Source organism: Salvia hispanica, chromosome 5 (genome assembly GCF_023119035.1).
Source record: "Salvia hispanica cultivar TCC Black 2014 chromosome 5, UniMelb_Shisp_WGS_1.0, whole genome shotgun sequence".
Classification (NCBI taxonomy): Eukaryota; Viridiplantae; Streptophyta; class Magnoliopsida; order Lamiales; family Lamiaceae; genus Salvia; species Salvia hispanica.
Genome location: NC_062969.1, coordinates 3,625,182 through 3,643,889, shown reverse-complemented (window position 1 = coordinate 3,643,889; position 18,708 = coordinate 3,625,182). Strand labels below are relative to the sequence as shown.

General features: G+C 31.8%; 1 protein-coding gene and 1 long non-coding RNA gene across 7 annotated transcripts in view; one reads left to right on the top strand and one right to left on the bottom strand.

Annotated features, from left to right (window-relative positions):
• The first annotated feature begins 1,107 nt into the window (after positions 1-1,107).
• LOC125188557 (probable LRR receptor-like serine/threonine-protein kinase RFK1) overlaps positions 1,108-18,708 on the top strand; it is a 26,253-nt gene continuing 8,652 nt past the window's right edge. The window contains exons 1-24 of one of the 6 annotated variants that reach the window (XM_048085491.1): positions 1,127-1,398; positions 1,950-2,124; positions 2,208-2,279; positions 2,366-2,434; positions 2,520-2,591; positions 2,711-2,782; positions 2,883-2,954; positions 3,025-3,096; positions 3,187-3,258; positions 3,364-3,435; positions 3,525-3,596; positions 3,752-3,817; positions 3,982-4,047; positions 4,196-4,258; positions 4,358-4,405; positions 4,516-4,559; positions 4,974-5,350; positions 5,420-5,615; positions 5,728-5,871; positions 5,960-6,078; positions 6,150-6,360; positions 6,442-6,682; positions 6,768-6,918; positions 7,031-7,474. In XM_048085491.1, coding sequence (XP_047941448.1) covers positions 1,299-1,398; positions 1,950-2,124; positions 2,208-2,279; positions 2,366-2,434; positions 2,520-2,591; positions 2,711-2,782; positions 2,883-2,954; positions 3,025-3,096; positions 3,187-3,258; positions 3,364-3,435; positions 3,525-3,596; positions 3,752-3,817; positions 3,982-4,047; positions 4,196-4,258; positions 4,358-4,405; positions 4,516-4,559; positions 4,974-5,350; positions 5,420-5,615; positions 5,728-5,871; positions 5,960-6,078; positions 6,150-6,360; positions 6,442-6,682; positions 6,768-6,918; positions 7,031-7,411 — 3,027 coding nt within the window. In that variant the 5' untranslated portion in view covers positions 1,127-1,298 and the 3' untranslated portion in view covers positions 7,412-7,474. Of the gene's footprint in view, positions 1,399-1,949; positions 2,125-2,207; positions 2,280-2,365; positions 2,435-2,519; positions 2,596-2,710; positions 2,783-2,882; positions 2,955-3,024; positions 3,097-3,186; positions 3,259-3,363; positions 3,436-3,524; positions 3,597-3,751; positions 3,818-3,981; positions 4,048-4,195; positions 4,259-4,357; positions 4,406-4,515; positions 4,560-4,973; positions 5,351-5,419; positions 5,616-5,727; positions 5,872-5,959; positions 6,079-6,149; positions 6,361-6,441; positions 6,683-6,767; positions 6,919-7,030; positions 7,475-18,708 lie in introns of those variants that run through there. The other 5 variants (XM_048085492.1, XM_048085494.1, XR_007170745.1 and 2 more) reach the window with 5 other exon arrangements.
• LOC125188566 lies at positions 10,207-11,099 on the bottom strand. Its single transcript, XR_007170748.1, has 2 exons — positions 10,829-11,099; positions 10,207-10,387 (listed from the first exon to the last, which is right to left on the bottom strand). It is a non-coding gene; the product is annotated as an uncharacterized LOC125188566 (long non-coding RNA).

Sequence of the window (18,708 nt, the reverse complement as noted above, 5' to 3'; positions counted from 1 at the left end):
TTGTAGTTGCTGGGGTGATTAGCTTGGAGAAAAGTTGGAGATGAAAGAAGATTTGGAGATGGAAGAAGGAATGACAAAGGGTATGAATGGTATAATTTCCTATATCTGAATACACCCAATACGAGGCGGATTGCTATACCATAAAAGTTGTAAGTTACAAATCCATACATTTCTAGCCAATTTCAGCTGGCCTAGACGGGCCATACCAATAAACAAGGACTTGTATGGTGGGCTAAATAGGTTATCAAACTGTTGAAAATATGAAGATATATATCTATTTCTAGGCATTACTAAGTTATCAAAGGAGCCCTAATAGTATTGGTTTCATTACCACTTCAACTTTTTTACAAATGGGATAAACTTTTCCCATCTCCAAACCTTTTAAATTTAATATTGTAAAGAATGACAAAATTTACTTGCTTAATCTTTGAATGGATAATGAAGCAAACTTTTTATATCTATGTGCCCACACCACCAGGAAGCAATCCACAATTTTGAAAAAATATACTAAAAGAAATGGTTAGGTGAAAGAAAGCATTGCTTTTATAACCCAAAGTCCTAACTAAATCATATCCAATTATTTGCAGTTGCGCCATCAAAAGGATAATATTGTCTATATTGTTTTGTATTGTCTTATAATTAGAGACAATATATAATTTAAAATTTACAATAATTCTACGAAAGTGAATACATTTAAATGGAGCCAAATACATTTAAAATAGAAAACATAGTAATATATCTTAAGTTCTTAATTTTGCTAAAGTGGATACTAGCTATTCAGATTTCGAAAATGATTAAGATCAATAGTAGATTCAGGTGGAATCGGTGGTTGTCGATTCCATTGTTCAATAATGCCGCCTTCCATTGTTTAGTGACAATTTGCAACACCGCCAATATTTTTCCATGTCAACAACAAACCTTTTTATTGTGTCCGACTCCACTAGTTCTGTTATACAATGAAAATATGACCTTTAATTATTTAAAAATTCAAAGCGGTTGAATATAGTAATATCGGGTAGCGACAAAAATAACCGAGAGTCAAAACACATAAATAGACATTCAAGTACGGAAATACGAAAATCCAATCCCAGATTTTAAATATTCGATACAAAGTCTTTATTTTTGTTACCGCTAAATCAATCATGCTCATGCCTGTTGTTTTCCTATGCTAACTTTGCATTCGCTTTCCCAGACCTAGTCAGATATTAAATGTGTATATAATTGCATCACATTAAGGCTGTAAACTGGAATTTCCATTGTTTGTTTGAGTAAAGTTGAAGTCTTGATGCTTGGGAGCGATGTTGGTAGGGAAAAGTTTGCATCTTTGTTGGGCTGTTGTGGTTTTCTGTTACTCGTTTTTGAGGTTGTCGGAGTCGCAGCGGGTGCCGCAGGAAGAAGGTAACTAACTGCTTTTCTTCTTCAATTTTATTTGTATGCGTGTTTTTAACACTTTCCAGAAGCAAAATTGGATGATTAACTGAAGAATTAATGTTTTATTGATCAAAGAAAGGGAATTCTTCAGGCATACTGGAAAACCTTTTGTTTGATTTTTTTTACTATTCACACTTAGGGACTTGGATATTGAATTTCCGGGCTTGGTAAACCAGAAAGAATTGTTGTAAATTTTAGTGCACACACAAACTGATGAGAAACTGAAGTAATTGGCTATTGTTTGGTAGAAAAAATGGTGTATGTATTTTTCATTACCAGTGTATAATGAGTTTGTGTAAGAATATGAAGTAATTCTCTGTTGTTTGCATAATTATGTAAATTTGTTTTACAAATGGAACCACTATTGTAATGATTTTTTATAGTACAAGGAACATAGTATATAGCAACTTAAGAAAAATAACCAGATATGGTGATGATGATTTGGATTGGTTGTTTTCTCTGATTTTGTTGTGCATCCTTTGTTCATTTTACGGTGGTGTTCTGTTTTTCGTCCATAGTTGATGTCTTCAAAGAGATAGCCAACGAGTTGGGCGCAGTACACTGGATGTTCGATGCTGATTTATGTGAATTGGAGATGGGTGGGATCTCACAAACTCCTCCACCGAACTCTGATGGTTATGTTGAATGCAATTGCAATTATGACAACAACACCGTCTGCCATGTTACTACACTGTATGGTTTTCACTCCTTATCATTCACTCTAATTCTCCCAGCATTGGCCTGTGTTATAATGAATTCATTCTTGTTTACAACAGTGTGATTAAGGGTTACAATCTTCCTGGTGTTCTTCCATTGTCGATTGTAAAGCTTCAGTACCTTCAGCACGTGTAAGAACCTATTCCAATATCAGCTTTACCTCGAATGTAGAAACTTAGTATTTATGTGCACATTGTTTCCTTTTTTTAATTTTTAGTGATCTTGCCTACAATCTCCTAACTGGCACGATTCCGAAAGAGTGGGCTTCAATGCAACTTAATTTTATGTAAGTTTTACATTCCACCTGTTATTTTGCTATAATCATCAGTGTTTCTCTGATCACCGACAACACTGCCTGATTTTTCCTGCAGCTCTGTACTCGTAAACCGTTTATCCGGACAAATACCAAAGTATCTGGCAAACTTTACTAGCCTTACATACCTGTATGTAAGCAGTTTAATTTTTTTCTCTAACTCTGGTGCTTATTAAGCCTTTTCACCAAATTTTAGTAAACAAAATAATTAACAAGCTTTTCTTGGCTCTGCACTATTGTGTGGATCAGGAACCTCGAGGGAAACCAATTCTCGGGGGGCATTCCTCCTGACATCGGAAGGATGACAAATTTAACAAATCTGTGAGATCTCATGCTTCTTATGAGCTGTACTATTTACTTCTTCAAATTAGGATGCTAAAAAACAAAACTGATAACAATTGACTACATTTCTGAACTGCAGGATCTTATCATCGAACCCACTGACAGGGGAGCTACCGAATTCACTTGCGAATTTGATGAATTTAAAAGATTTGTAAGCTCTTCAATTTATTTGTTACTTTCGAATTCTCTAGTGCTTTTAACAGTTTCTTTTTGCACTACAGTAGGGTAAATGACAACAATCTAAGTGGACAAATACCGGACTTTATTAAGAACTGGAAGCAACTTACAAATTTGTGAGATCTCTATGTACCCTTGCGGTAGAGAGTAGTATAGATAGTACCTCAGAGTCTTCTACTAACATTCATTTTTTAACACCAATGAAGAGAAATGTTTGCTAGCGGACTGGAGGGGCCCATTCCCTTGAACATAACTCTTCTTGATATGTTAGAAAATCTGTGAGTACACAACATTCCTGAGTTGGCCTTCACCTACTATTTCCTCACTCGATGTTTCTATATGGTTAACTTTGATATGTACTCTGATGGAACTTCGATGCACAGGAGGATTAGCGACCTAAAAGGACCGTCTCAGGAATTTCCATTGCTGAGGAGCACTACAGCCCTAACATCATTGTATGCTGAGTAACTGAGTATATTGATATGCTTCCTGGTTGATTTCTCACTTTTTATAAGAGAATAAGGTGATTTCGTTGTTGGGACAGGATATTGAGAAACTGCAAAATTACTGGTGAAATTCCTGCATATATATGGAAGCTTAGACTTCTGGATATGCTGTGAGTAACCCAACTACTTCATCGAATACCAAGTTCTTTTATTGCTCAATGTGAAATTTATTGTTGAGAGGAATGAATATGTTAAAGTAACAATCATAAGTGACTTTTACTTATTTTCTCATAGTTCATTAGTTTGTTGTCTATGGTATTGACAGGGACGTCAGTTTCAACATGTTGGACGGCGTGATTCCTAGCCACATCGCTAGAAATCTGAAAGTAGTGTGAGTACAAGATTATAAACTTAATTCAACTCATCTTCTCTTACCACATCCCCTTTGTCATGAACTGCTTTCAGCTCAGTGAAATTTTTCTTGAACTTATTGCAGTCTTCAATCTGAAAGAACCATAACTCTGATCAGGCGAGTGTTTTCTTTCATGTCAACAGGTTTGTGACCGGCAACAGGCTGAGTGGAAAGATACCTGACACACTTTTGAAGGATGGAGGCAATATGTACGTTTTATTTTCATATTTCATAACACTCTATAGTCCTTCCTTTTCCAGCTTGTATGCATGAATATTTGTCAAAATGGACTTTCTGCAACAGAATATGCTATAATATGTATGTACGAAATTTGTAAAATGGATTATTGATATGCAGTGACCTTTCCTACAACAATTTTACTTTGGAAGGCCCTGAGGAACCTGCTTGTCGACTAGACATGTAAGAAAAGCCATTGAGGTTTCCTTATTATATAGTACTATAGTAGTAAATGGCAACATAGCAACATACTATCATTTTCTCTATATTTCTCTTGTGCAGGAATCGAAACGTAAACTTGTTCAAAGGCTCAGCTGCATCGAATACATTGTAAGATGTATTTCATTCCATCCACTCTTTTATAGTTTGGCCAAGAGGAAAAGGTCAAGTTGCATATATACTCAATTTTGTTCCTCACGCATACTCTTAAACTTCAACAGAAAACGAACTCTCCCATGCATAAAGGATGTAGTCTGCCCCAGATGTAAGTAATCCATTCCTTTCTCTTTAAAATTAATTTCAAGACGTACTGATGTAGCCTGCCCCTGGATTTGGCTTATTTCTGCTCAAATACTCAAGTACATGTAATTTGGTACAAAAACTCCATTAATTTCAAGACGTACTGGTGTAAACTCTTGATCCTTCTTTCTTAGGCAATTTTTATATTTATGGTGAAAAACTCCATTATGGAAATCTCACTGCATACATAAAAGGATATACCTTGAACATATTCTTCAAATAAACACAAGTAATCCATGAGGCTCCTTTACATTTTTGCGATTAATGTTGTAAAAGTTCCCTTTTTGTTTTAGTGTTTTCTGAAGCTGTACAACTTCTCTATTATCTCTGTATGTTATGCAGCATATGTAACCGAGAATGTTGACTTTGTTTCTAACAGATAAATGTTCGTTACAAGTTAATTGTGGTGGGAATGACTTGCGTGTCAAAGAAACCGACAGAAAAGTTATATATGAAGGTGATGGTGGACTTGATGCTGAAAGTTACTTAAGCACCAACTACTGGGGCTTTGTTAGCACCGGGGACTTCTTAGACGAACCTTCTTACCAGAAATCACGTGCAGTCAACATTCCTACGCCAAATCTCACTGATTTGTACAGTAGTGCCCGCCTTAGCCCTCTTTCACTTACGTATTTCCATTATTGCTTGGAGAATGGGGAATATAATGTAAGCCTGCACTTTGCGGAGATAATTTTCACAGACAACAACAGCTCATATTACAGTCTGGGGAAGCGGATGTTTGATATATACATTCAGGTTGGTTCAATATACTCTCCTATAGAGTTTTTTTCATTACTAAGATACTTCACTGATTTTCTGCACCAGGAGAAATTAGTGCATGAAAACTTCGACATTGAAGATGAGGCTCGTGGAGCTCAAAAATCGGTGGTAAGAAAGTTTAGTACCAACGTGACTGATAATACATTGGAGATCCGGTTTTACTGGGCTGGAAAAGGGACTACCCGGATTCCCAACAGAGGGGATTATGGTTCTCTTATATCAGCTATCTCAGTTGATCCAAGTGAGTACTTCCATTAGAATTTTCGGCATCCTCAACTTCAAAACATGTCTTATTTCAACTTTTTGTACTAGAAGATTTCATTTTATCTTATTTTCTATTTCTTAATGCGCAGCTTTTAAAGTCTGTTCAGATGGAAACAAGAAGCATGTAACTGCATATGTAGTAGCTGCAGTTTTGACAGTGTTTGTTATTCTCGCGATATTGGGAATCCTTTGGTGGAAAGGTTACTTGACAGGTCGAAAACATGGTAGAAATGGTAAGTCATTAGATTTTTTGTTCATATCTGAGATGTGGTGCATTGCAACTCAAAGTTGAAGGCTTATTCGATGACTTTCTCCGTACAGATCTTGAAGGTCTAGAACTGCAAACAGTCATCTTGACCCTCAAACAGATTCGAACTGCCACTAACAATTTTGATGCTGCAAATAAAATTGGAGAAGGTGGTTTTGGTTCAGTGTACAAGGTGCTCTGCTCTTTTCACGAAGATATTGTTTTCTAGATGTTTGGCTTTTCCTGATCAACGTTCTGTTGCAGGGTGAACTGCCTGATGGTACTGTAATTGCTGTGAAGCAACTCTCGTCTGGATCAAGGCAAGGAAATCGTGAGTTTTTGAATGAGATTGGCATGATTTCTTGTTTACAGCACCAGAACCTTGTGAAGCTATACGGATGCTGTATTGAAGGCGATCAGTTGCTGGTGGTGTATGAGTACATGGAAAACAATAGCCTAGCACACGCTTTGTTCGGTTCGTATATATGCTTATTCCATAATTTAATTCGCATACTTTCCACCTTCGATGTTTTAGTTAACAAACACTACATTTCAGAGTCAAATGGAAGAAGTCAAATGATACTAAACTGGGCAACAAGGTTCCAGATCTGCATCGGAATTGCAAAAGGGTTAGCTTTCCTCCACGACGAATCAAGGCTGAAAATTGTCCATCGAGACATCAAAGCCACTAATGTGCTGCTGGATAGCGCTCTGAATCCTAAAATATCTGATTTTGGATTGGCTCGTCTTAATGAAGACGAGAAGACGCACATTAGCACAAAAGTTGCTGGAACGATGTACGTAAATTTTATCTCATTATGTTGGTGACCCTCTCCCTGGCTGCCCACGACACTAATAAGCGTGCTTGTCCTTCTTTTGCAGAGGATATATGGCGCCTGAATATGCACTGTGGGGTTATCTAACCGACAAAGCAGATGTCTACAGCTTCGGAGTCGTGCTTCTGGAAATAGTCAGCGGGAAAAGCAACAACAACTACATGCCTAGTCACAATTTCGTCTGCCTTCTGGATTGGGTACGAACCTTTATTTTTCAAGCGATTGTTTTCGTCAGCTAATGGGACATTTACGTTGATTGAAATAAGTATGACAATTCTTCTCAAATCGGTACATTCTTTGGCATTGTAGGCGAGCCACTTGAACGAGAGCAAGCACATTGATGAACTCATTGATCCGAGATTGGATGCCAGTGCCAACAGAGAGGAGATAGAGATGGTGGTGAAAATAGCTCTCCTGTGCACGAATGCAACTCCATCGGTGAGGCCAACGATGTCAGAGGTGGTTCTGATGCTGGAGCGGAAAATGGAGATTCCGGTTGTAACGCCCGAGGGGAGCACTTACACTAACGACGTGAGGTTCAAAGCCATGAAGGACTTTCACCAGGAGAGGCGGAGCTTGAGCAGTGCTACGTGGGGGGAGTCGCCGGTTTCATCGACGATACGAACAGGTGTAGCGTACTCTTCATCCACTTCTGGTTTTAATGAAATCAGTAAAGATAGTATACCTTAGCTTCATGATGAATGGTTTCTGTACATTTTTCATGCTGTAAATAAACAACTAGGTTAATATTTAGATGTGATGGTGTTTAAGTTTGAAATTATTTTTTACTTTTTTTTAGCGGGATAGGTTATTAATTTATACTGTTTGTACAAATTATTACACGAACATACTTGCATGAGACAGTCACTTTAATTCTTACATTTATACTGTGGTCTATTGTATGTAATTTTCGCATAGATTTTTTTATATAATTTTAAGCTATACTCACAACTTTTAATGCTTTAGGAGTAAAATATATAGACTTGATTCATTGCCACTAAATAAATCAATAAATCCAAATTCCAGTACCTAAGTAATGTGTTTGTTTAGTTTTGTCTCGTATTATTGTTAAAGCATATCCATATTTTTCTTGATCGATGATATTATTTGAGTGAAATATAAAAAAAATTACTGGATAAGTGCATTTGCATATGCATATTCGTGGTCTATAATAAAAATATTAGCATGGATAAATTCTGGACGATATAATAACAATTTTATTTATCATTTTCCACTATTTTGTGATCTTTTAGGACTTTGAGAATATTTTAGTCCATTTATAATTCTTTCTTTCTTCATGAATCTCTCTCCTAACTTTTCAAAAGTTAGCCTTTTAATTTTATTATCCTACTCGATATTTTGAGATTTTTCATCCTTTTTTTTTTGGTGATGTTTTGACTGCATTCTTTGTCCCATTCATCTTTTATTTCTCTTTAAACATTTGTTATCATAAAAATCAATAAATCCGCATGAAAATTAGAGATAGATAATTGGACATTGCCTCTTTTTAAATTATGGACTCTATAGATGAGACATGTAAAACTATAGAAAAACGTATATAAGCAAAGGCACCATTCCACCAATGGAATAAAATGAAAAATATAATAGGGACAAAAGGTTTTAAACTATTGCTTTAATAATGCACATGCTCCAGTTGAATAAACAATATGCCACGTCATGTTTCAGCAGTTTTAGAACTGCCAAAACTTTGAAATTTTATTACTATTTCATTAATTGTGACAACCGATTACCCCAAAAGTCTATGGTTTTAATTAAATGCGTGTTGGTTCAAAAACATTTTTTACATTTTCTGGCGAGAGAGGTTAGGGGTTATTATGTAAACTTGTTAATCTGAAATAGTACTAGACTACTTACTTTTTACCAAAGATTTTTTTATAATTTTAAGCTATAGTCACAACTATTTAGGATTACTAGAATATGTAGACTTGATTCATTGCCACTAAATAAATAATTAAATGAAGTTCTAGTACCTAATTGTACTTAATATATTTGTATGGTTGTCTCGTATTATCGTTTATGTCTATCTATTTTTTTCTTGATCGATGGACGATGATTATTACAGTAATTCATGTGAAAAAAATTTCCATGTCACAACAATATTGTTGAGATCATACTCCTTATTTATCAGAATGAACTATAAAAAAAGTTACTGAATAATTGCATTTGCATATGCATATGCATATTTGTAGTCTGTAATAAAAAAATATTAGCATCGATAGACTCTGGATAACTAGAAGATGATGATTTTTTTGTTAATCATTTGCCACTATTTTGAGATTATTGTTGTAATTTTCAACTTTTTTAGACTTTGATCTTTTTAGTACGTCTGATGATCCCATCTTTACCCTTTCATCTTCAAGCAGTTTCTTGACTTGAGTGGGAACACTATGATAGATCTTTAGCTTATAGTATATAGTTATTCACCTCTGCAAATATCTATTAGAGATTTGTTGACCTTTTTTATTATATTTTACTCCATTTTTGTTCCATTGATCTATTATTTCTTTTTAAATATTTCATTATCAAAAATCAACATACTTATTAAATAATTAATAATAGAGAATCAAACAAAATATACTTAAATAGTAATACTCCTATAAAAACTACACAAAGCATAACAAATTTTGAATTTATTACATTCTCGCCGAAAACTTTGTCCCATTAGACAATTAAATTTGACTCAGGGCTCCCCACTCTCCACAAACTAAATGCAATGTGGTAGGGTCAAAGACGATTATAGACCAATAAATGAAATGAATGTCACGGTTCCTTATCATATCCAGGCTATTTAATTGACTTCGATGTTTTATTATTGACTTCATGTTTCCTTATCAGTATCTTTTCGGATTCCTTTTCGTTTTCCCTTTTCTTTTTTCTTTTCATGATATAATTAGGAATAGTATCTCACGAGTGGTTTCAGATAGCTCATATATATAGTACCATCTTATAATTTGAATATTATATTTGAGCATCACTCTAATTTAATGTACATTTGATGCTATTTATTTTATATATTTAATTTTATTATAATATATTAAAAATAATTTTTATATTTTTAATTTAACAAATTTTATAAAAATCAAAACTTGATTTTTATTTATTTTCTCTATAACTTCAAATAAATGAATAAAACATAAATATAGCTTCAATTTTTATTAAAATTAAATATATAAAACAGAAGAAATAATACTAAACCACTTTTTCTATCTATAATTCTTTACACTTTATTTACAAATTTCAATACAATTAATTAATGTATAAAAAACATATTCAAAGTGGGGGAGCCGCATTCACAGTTTCAGTTTCACACCTACCTTATTAATTTGCAACATATTCAAGTCCGAAATTAAAACTACTCCTACTATTGTTGCATTTGACTAAGTAAAAATGAGTCTAATTTGTTTTCAATTAATTATTCTATCAAACATAAAATGTTATCCCATTTATCTCTAAATATTAAAAAATACTCGAAGCAAAAAACTGCAGTAATAGTTTCAAATAGAACAAGGATACAAAACAACTAAAGCAATTATTTTTAAAAAGAAAAATTCAATCCAAAATCATTACATAAAAAAGGAACTGTAAATCAACACAATAACGAAACATATCTTGGCGTCAACCGTGGCCCGAATCCACCAGTGAGACCTGTTGCCACAAATTAATAAGGAAATTATAAGTTTCAAAAGTTTGGTCGTCTAATTATTTACACAATATTTCCCCCAAAAACATATACTCCCTCCGTCCATGAATAAGAGTCTCATTCATTTCCGACACGGGTTTTAAGAAATGTTAAGAAAAGTGGGTGAAAGAAAGTTAGTGGAAAATAGATCTCACTTGTTTATATTAGTTTTAAATGTCATGTGAGTAGAATAAGTTGGCGGAATGTGGGACCTTTTGCCATTTATAGAAATAATGAACCAGGACTCTTATTCGCGGACGGACCAAAATGGCAAAACGGGACTCCTATACGCGGGCGGAGGGAGTAGTTGATTTAAACAAGATACATCATATCACCAATGTAACAAAATGAAAAATATAAAAGAGAATGGAAAAACACTTAGATGAAATGAAACAGGATGAACATACTATTTAGATGCGGATCCGAATATGCGGGTTTTGTTGGTGTGTCCTCCAGACGAGGTTGTGCCCGTGACTTTGTTGTTGCTCCAGAGATTATCAGCAGCACTGTTGTTCTCCCTCTTATCTGTATGGGTCTCTTCACGAGGGAAAGAATGAGCTGCGATTGCTTCGGATTTTGGCTTACCACCCTTCGCCTTAGGGTTTGGGGATTCTTTAGCCTTCATCCCACTCTTTTTTCCCAAACCCAACTTTTTTCCTGCCTCTGACATTTTATGATCTTAATCAAGATTTGTCAATATAAATGAAGCTTGTGATACCATTTTATAGCACAGATCCAAGCTTAATTAAATACTCCCTCCGTCCCAATAAATATAAAACATTTGGTTTCCAGCACAGGATTTTATGCAAGTGTTGTTTTGTGAGTTAATGAAGAGAGAGTAAAGTAAGAGAGAGAGGAAAAGTAGAGAGAGTGATGTTTCCATTTTAGGAAACGTTTCATTTTTAGTGGGACAATCCAAAAAGGAAAACGTTGCATTTCTAATGGGACAGAGGGAGTATATTTTAATAGTCAAATAGTATATGCAAAGTGGAATAGAGGATAGATATACACACAACAATATACACGTATTATGGGCCCACTGTCATGCACGTCGGCTTTTATATCAAAAACTTCATCTTAAGAACAATATCTAGTTACAGATCACGGAGGTCATTTTTATAAAAATTAAAGTTAATTGTAGATCGATTTAGTTCGTAAAATGGATGTCATATTTAGATCATTTTAGTTTATATATATTGGCATAGTTATCAAATTGAATTTTCCCCATATTGTGAAACTTCAGTTGATTATGTAAGAAAATTTTGGTAAATATAATTATAGAGTTTAACTGATCTTATTAACCTTTCTAGTGGAAAGAAAATATAATGTATTAACAGGTCATTATTCACCTATAACATAATTATACTATGAAACATGATTTATTCTAGAAAAAGATATTAGTAGTACTTAAATAAATATGAAATGCATCATATCTATGAGATTGACTAAGATGTTTAACTGATTTTGACTAATGACTAGCGTGGGCCTCTCCCTCTCTTTTCCTTTTTCTTATATTTCAGTGATGTCATCAATTTGGAATATTTTCTCCTTATTAACAAGTGGCTTCGGATTTAGTAGCTCATAAATAAATAAAATTCGCGACTTATATGATCAAAATTCGTAAGCATCATTTTCATTAAATGCAAGTTTTACATTTCTGTTTTTTTGTATATTTAAATTTTTTTTGTAATACATTAAAAATTACTATAATATACTACAAATTTTTTAATTTACAAATTTCACAAAAATCAAGCTTGATCTATTCGTTTTCTCTATAACTTCAAATAAATAAATAAATAAATAAATAAACTTAATAAATTGGTCTTTATTTTTATGAAACTTATAAAAGTAAAATATTGATAATAAATTTAAATTTGTTAAAATCAAATTAAAAATATAAAACAAAATAAATAATACTAAATATTATTTGTCACTATTTCTTTATTGTTTTAAAAATATCAATAAAATTAATTAATAATTCTAAAACAATATATTCAATGTGGTGGAGCCACATTAACCCCCACGCATATTGTGGAATCACAATTTGACTAGACTATTTTTGGTTTTGGATTAAAGTATAAATGAGTCTAGAAACTTCTACGTTCTAAACTAATTATTCTATCAAAAATAATATGTTATCCTAGTTTTTTTACAATATTTTATTATTTTTTATTTATATATTTTCAAACATATGATACTCTATAAGAAATTATATTCCATATGATCATATTACCAGGAATCATAATCTACAATAACATTATTTTTTCCGTTAAACGAATTGATTCAACTTTTTATGAGTTTAGGGAGTAACTTTTTATACAGAAGAGATACTCAAGGCCATAAACTACAGTAGTTTTTAACATAAACAGATCAACAATATGATCAATCTATAATTAAAAAAACATTCAATTCAAAATTAATACAAATAAAAAAGTCAGATCAATAATAAAACGATCATCCAAATCCACCGAAGAGGTCTGAACTCATCATCTATGACACAAATAAGGAAAATTATAATCGCCCAACTTTTGGATAAATTTTGTCACGGAATAGATTTAGTCAACGCAAAATGCCACTATAATTTGACATTCTCATGAAACCTTACCCATTCGATATTTTGGTTCTATTAGTTAACACTTAACACTTAACACTTGATTCAAACTTATTTAATTAATAAATAAACACTCCATCACTGTAATATTTGATCGTCTAATTACTTTCATTCACTCTTTTAAAATAAATTTCACAAAATAATTATTTACATAATATTTCCCCCTCAAATAATTTCGGCAATACGCCGTAAAACTAAGCTGCAAATATTAATGGTCAAAGTTTGGGACTAGACTTTATTAAAATCTATTTTCTTTACTTACGTTGCTCCTAACTGCACCGACTTTTTCTCAACACATACACTTTGTTATTTTCCTGAATTTTATGTAATAGGTTTGGTGAGAAAAAAGGGAGCAGATCCTCTGCCGTGGAGTAATTCACAGCACACCATGCTGTGGTTAAAACGCAAACAATATCAAATGAAACGCAAACCATAAGCCTTGATGCATAATTCGCTTTATTCATTATTCAAACACTATTTCCCCATGGCCCACCTCACCGATTCATTCTATGAAATACAAATATACAATATTTAATAATAAAACTGTTCCAATATTTTTGTCATTAATTATTGAAAATGAATTTGCATTATTAATATTTCATGGACAAGTAGATTTTGATTTAGAATAAACAACTCATTAATTTTCTAATTTTTTTACCCAATTACTCCCATTCCTATAAATATGATTATTACATATTCATTTTAGTAATCAGTAACCAAAAAAAAAAAAACAATTTTAATATAAATATATTTAAGGGATATTGGTATTAAAACTAAAATTTTGGCAAATTTTAAAGTTCGTCTAAAATACCTTAAGATAGAAAAAAAGTGCGTAAGTTAGTCGGATATAGTGGTTGACCTATCGTGAGAAATAACAAACAAAATGTAAAATTTGTGATATTTTAGACTAATTTTAAAGTTCGTCGAATATATCAAAGTTTGGCCAAAAATTTTAGTTTTACTACCAATATCCGTTAAATATATTTATACTAAAATTGGAATTTTTTTTGTTACTGATTGCCAAAAAGAATATGTAATAATAATATTTATAGGAATGGGAGTAATTGGGTAAAAACTAGAAAATCCTTTATTCCAAACCAAAATCTAATTGTTCATGAAATATTAATAATGCAAATTTATTTTTAATAATTAATGACAAAAATATTGAAACAGCTTTATTATTAAATATTGTATATTTGTATTTCATAGAATGAATCGGTGAGGTGGGCCATGGGGAAATAGTGTTTGAATAATGAATAAAGCGAATTATGTGTAAAGGCTTATGGTTTGCGTTTCATTTGATATTGTTTGCGTTTTAACCACAGCATGGTGTGCTGTGAATTACTCCACAGCAGAGGATCTGCTCCCGAGAAGAAGAGGTAGAATGTGAAGTATTGGAATTAAAACTTTATCTATATATTTTGGAAATAAAAGATATTCATTTCAAAGGAACAAAAGATAATGTAGTTTTAACTTATTTCTTTAAAATCTCATCTTTAGTTTACAAGAAATCACCAAAATAAAGTAAGCAAAAGAAAATACGGGTAAAGTAACGGGTAAAGTAAGAGAGAGAAACAAAATTTCGAACCGAAGAAAATTGGTTTGTTTTTCAAACAAATTTTAATCAGCCGCAACATTGGCTGATTGGCCCACTGTCGTACATCATATTATGTTAATTCACTGAATCTATTACTTTAAACACTAAAACTAAACAACCATTTTTAACCAAATGCTAGTAACTACACAAAATATAAATATATTAATACTAAATGTGGTGTTTTAATTCAAAAACTCCTATCTTACTTTCCTATATGCTAGAATCCATCTTTATTAAGAACAATATCCAGCTAAAAATCACGGAGTTCATTTTTATTAAAACAATTAATTATGTCATAACACGATTGGATTGTTTTAATTCATATTTATTTGCATAATTATCAAATTGAATTTTCCTTATATAGAATACTTAATATTGATAGGCAGGCTGATACGATTAACTCGTATCGGGGTGATCGTCGATCAAGGGTTTTTCACGGGAGCTTTTCCCGTCGATCACGTGAGATGGGATTTATGATTTGCGGAAAAGATAAAAAAACAAGAACGATAAAGATAATTAGTATTTTTTCAATGATCAATTCAATAGATAAAACTCCTATTTTGTAATACTAATAATAACCTAAGTTAATGATAAGAAACAAATATATGGAACAAATCAAAAGATAACTAGATAATGAGATATTGGAGACAAATATGGACTTTAACTGGTGCCTAGACCAGTGCTATATTAAATTGCGCATGAATTTGATTGGTGAGTGAATGTAGTAGTAACCTCAATATTGAATTTTTGTGTATAAAGACATTAGAGAGATGTGTGAAAGCTGGACGACAATTTTCTTTAGACGGTGGCTTCATGAAATTGTTACGACTATGATAAAGTGCCTTAAGACCGTGGGCCTCTTTTTTTTATCGTTAAATTATGTTTGCAAAAAGTCGTATTGCTGTTCGTGTGAATTAAGACCACTTGATGAACAATTTAAAACTTGTAGTCTAATTAGTGTTTATACTATAAAACATTTAATCTCTTTTATTTTGTTTGGAGAAGATACTTCGATCACACTAATCTTTTGAGATTGTATATCGTTAATTGTGACAGCCGATTTACCCCAGAAGTCTATGATTTAAATGCGTGTTGGGTCAACATTTTTCACATTTTTTTTGCGGAAGAGATTATTTGTTTATACTGTTTGCTTCTCCATATTCTTTCATGACACACTTCAATTGTTACATTTACAGTGGTCTACGTAACTCTTTAGTCTGAATATTAGACTACTGCTTTTTACTTACATTTTATTACTCATGGTCTAGATTTTTTTTATATGTACACTTGATTCATTGCCACTATATATCAATAAATTTACATAGTCTAGATTTTTTGAATATGCATATTCATGGTCTACAATAAAAATTATTAGCATGACTATGAGATGGAGTACATCTTTTAGGATTCTCTCTTTTTCCGTGCAACGAATGTTTCTCTATCTCGATATCCGTGTATTGACTTTTAAAAAGTTAGCCATATTTTAAAATAATTTGACATTTTTGCGGCCATTTCATTTTAAATACTACCTCCAGTTTATTAGTTGTTGTGTGTATAAAAATCAACAAACTTATTAAATAATTTGTGATAGAGAATAACCAAATTATACTTAAATAGTTTAAAAACTACACAAAGCATACCAAAATTTCAGTTTATCACATTTTGTCCAAAATCTTTTGCCCATTGCACAATTAAATGTGAGTTTTGGAGTAAGCTTGACACAATTAATGTAAATAAGCTCCAAACTCTCCCAAAACTAAATGCCTTGTGGTCGGCCGGGTCAAAGACGATCACTGACCAATAAATTATGCAACACCCATTTATGTATGATAATTATTAATCAACTAATTAAATTAATTGAAATACTAAAAATGAATGTTTGCTGATGCAGTAATACCAAACCTCAAAAAGGACGGATATAATTTATTAAACAAAGCGAAGAAAGAAAAGAAAAATGGAACTTCAAAGATGGCGTGTTCTTCATACCCCGACCGAGTTTTTATTGCCATGAATTAATGTGTATGTAAACTTCCGTTGATTAATTATGTAAGAAAATTTTGAAAATATAAATATAGAGCTCGATTGATCTTATTAAATTTTCTAGTGGAAATAAAATATATTTAAATTGATTAATAGGTCGTTTTTAACCTTTAACATAATTATGAAACATGATTTATTCTATATAAGATACTACCTCCGTCCCCTAAATTTTGACAGACTTTGACCCGGCAGAAGGTGAGTTGAAAAAGTTGGTGGGATGTGGGTCATATTTTTAAAGTATTAGTTTTATAATAAAATGTGAGTAGGAATGAGTTAGCGGAATATGTAGTCCACTATCAAAAATGGTAAAAACGAAGTGTGTCAAATTTTTAGGGACGAACCGAAATGGTAAACTGTGTCAAAATTTGGGAGACGGATGTAATAAATAACATGATCTGAATGTCACGTTTCCGATCCATATCTACGCTATTTAATTGACTTAGATGTTTAGTTGATTTTGGATCAGCAGAGGCCACCGCTTTCTCTTCCTTTTTCTTTATCAATTTAAAATATATTTTCGAATTGATTAATAGGTCGTTATTATTGTGAAACGATTTAATCTAAAAAAGATAAATTAGTAGGAATATATAGTATCTTAACAACTGCCTTCGGTTAATTAAGTAGCTCATAAATGTTTATTATTCTATATACCTGTATATGACTAGATACATATTTTATATGAGTACAATTCATAAACATCATTCTCACTAAAATTATGTTTAACAACATTTATTTCATTATTAATTTTATAAATTTCTTAAAAATTAAGCTTGATTAATCGAGTTCTCTATTACTACTTTAATAAAAAGAATAAATATAACAAATTGAACTTCAATATTTATGAAATTTATAAAATTAAAAATATTAACTTTTAATATATGAAAATCAATTGAATATAAAACAGAATAAATAGTAATAGTAGTACTAAGTTCAATATTATTAATTAATAGTACTTCTAAATCAACATATTCAAAGCGGCGGACCCACATTAACACCCACACTTACTAATTAAGGAATCACAAGCCCACGACATATTCAAATCATTAACCCAGAGTATATTTGCATTTGACTAGCTAGACTATTTTTACTTTTTAGTTTTGACTACAGTAAAATGAGTTAGAATGTTCCAAATTCTACAGAAAATAATGTCATCCCAGTTTTTGTCAATATTTTTCTTATTTTTACTGATATTTTAAATTACTACTGCATGATAAGTAATCTATGAAAAATTATCTTCTCTGCAACTATTCCATATTATTAGGATCAGTAAAATCTACAATAACATTATTTTCTTATTAAACAAACTGATCATAATTCTTTAACTTGTTATTAGTTTACTTACAGCAATATAGTTTGAAACAGAATAATGATACAAAACAACGACATCAATTTATTAATAAAGAGTAACGTACAATCCAAAATCTATCACTACAAATTAAAAATTACAGATCAACACGAAAACACGAAAACGGAACATATCATGGCATCATCCATCGTCCAAGTCCACCGGTGAGATCTGACTTATCTGATGACACAAATTAGGAAAATTATAAGTTTTCCAACTTTTGGATAGATTTAGTCAACGAAAATGCCACTTTGACTTTCTCATTAAACATTACCCTTTGATTTTTGGCTCTATTGGTTAACACTTAACGTTTTTACTATTATGAACTTGATGCAAACTTAATTAATTCATAAATATACTCCATCTCTCTAATATGTGTTCGTCTAATTCATTTCATCCACTCATTTTAATTTTTTTTCAAAATATAATTAAAATTTACACAATAATTTCCTATCAAATAAATTCGGAATTCGCCGTATAGAATGAAGATTGTCAAAGATAAGGACATTATTAAAATCTATTTTATCTGTACGTATATTGCTTCTTAACTGCACCGACTTTACGCGACACTTTTTATTTTCTAGATACTTATTATGGTGAGAAAAAGAGGTAGAATGATTGGAATTAAAACTATATCTATATATTTTTCAAATAAAAAGTAGTATTATTTTCATATTTTATCCACAAGAATGCG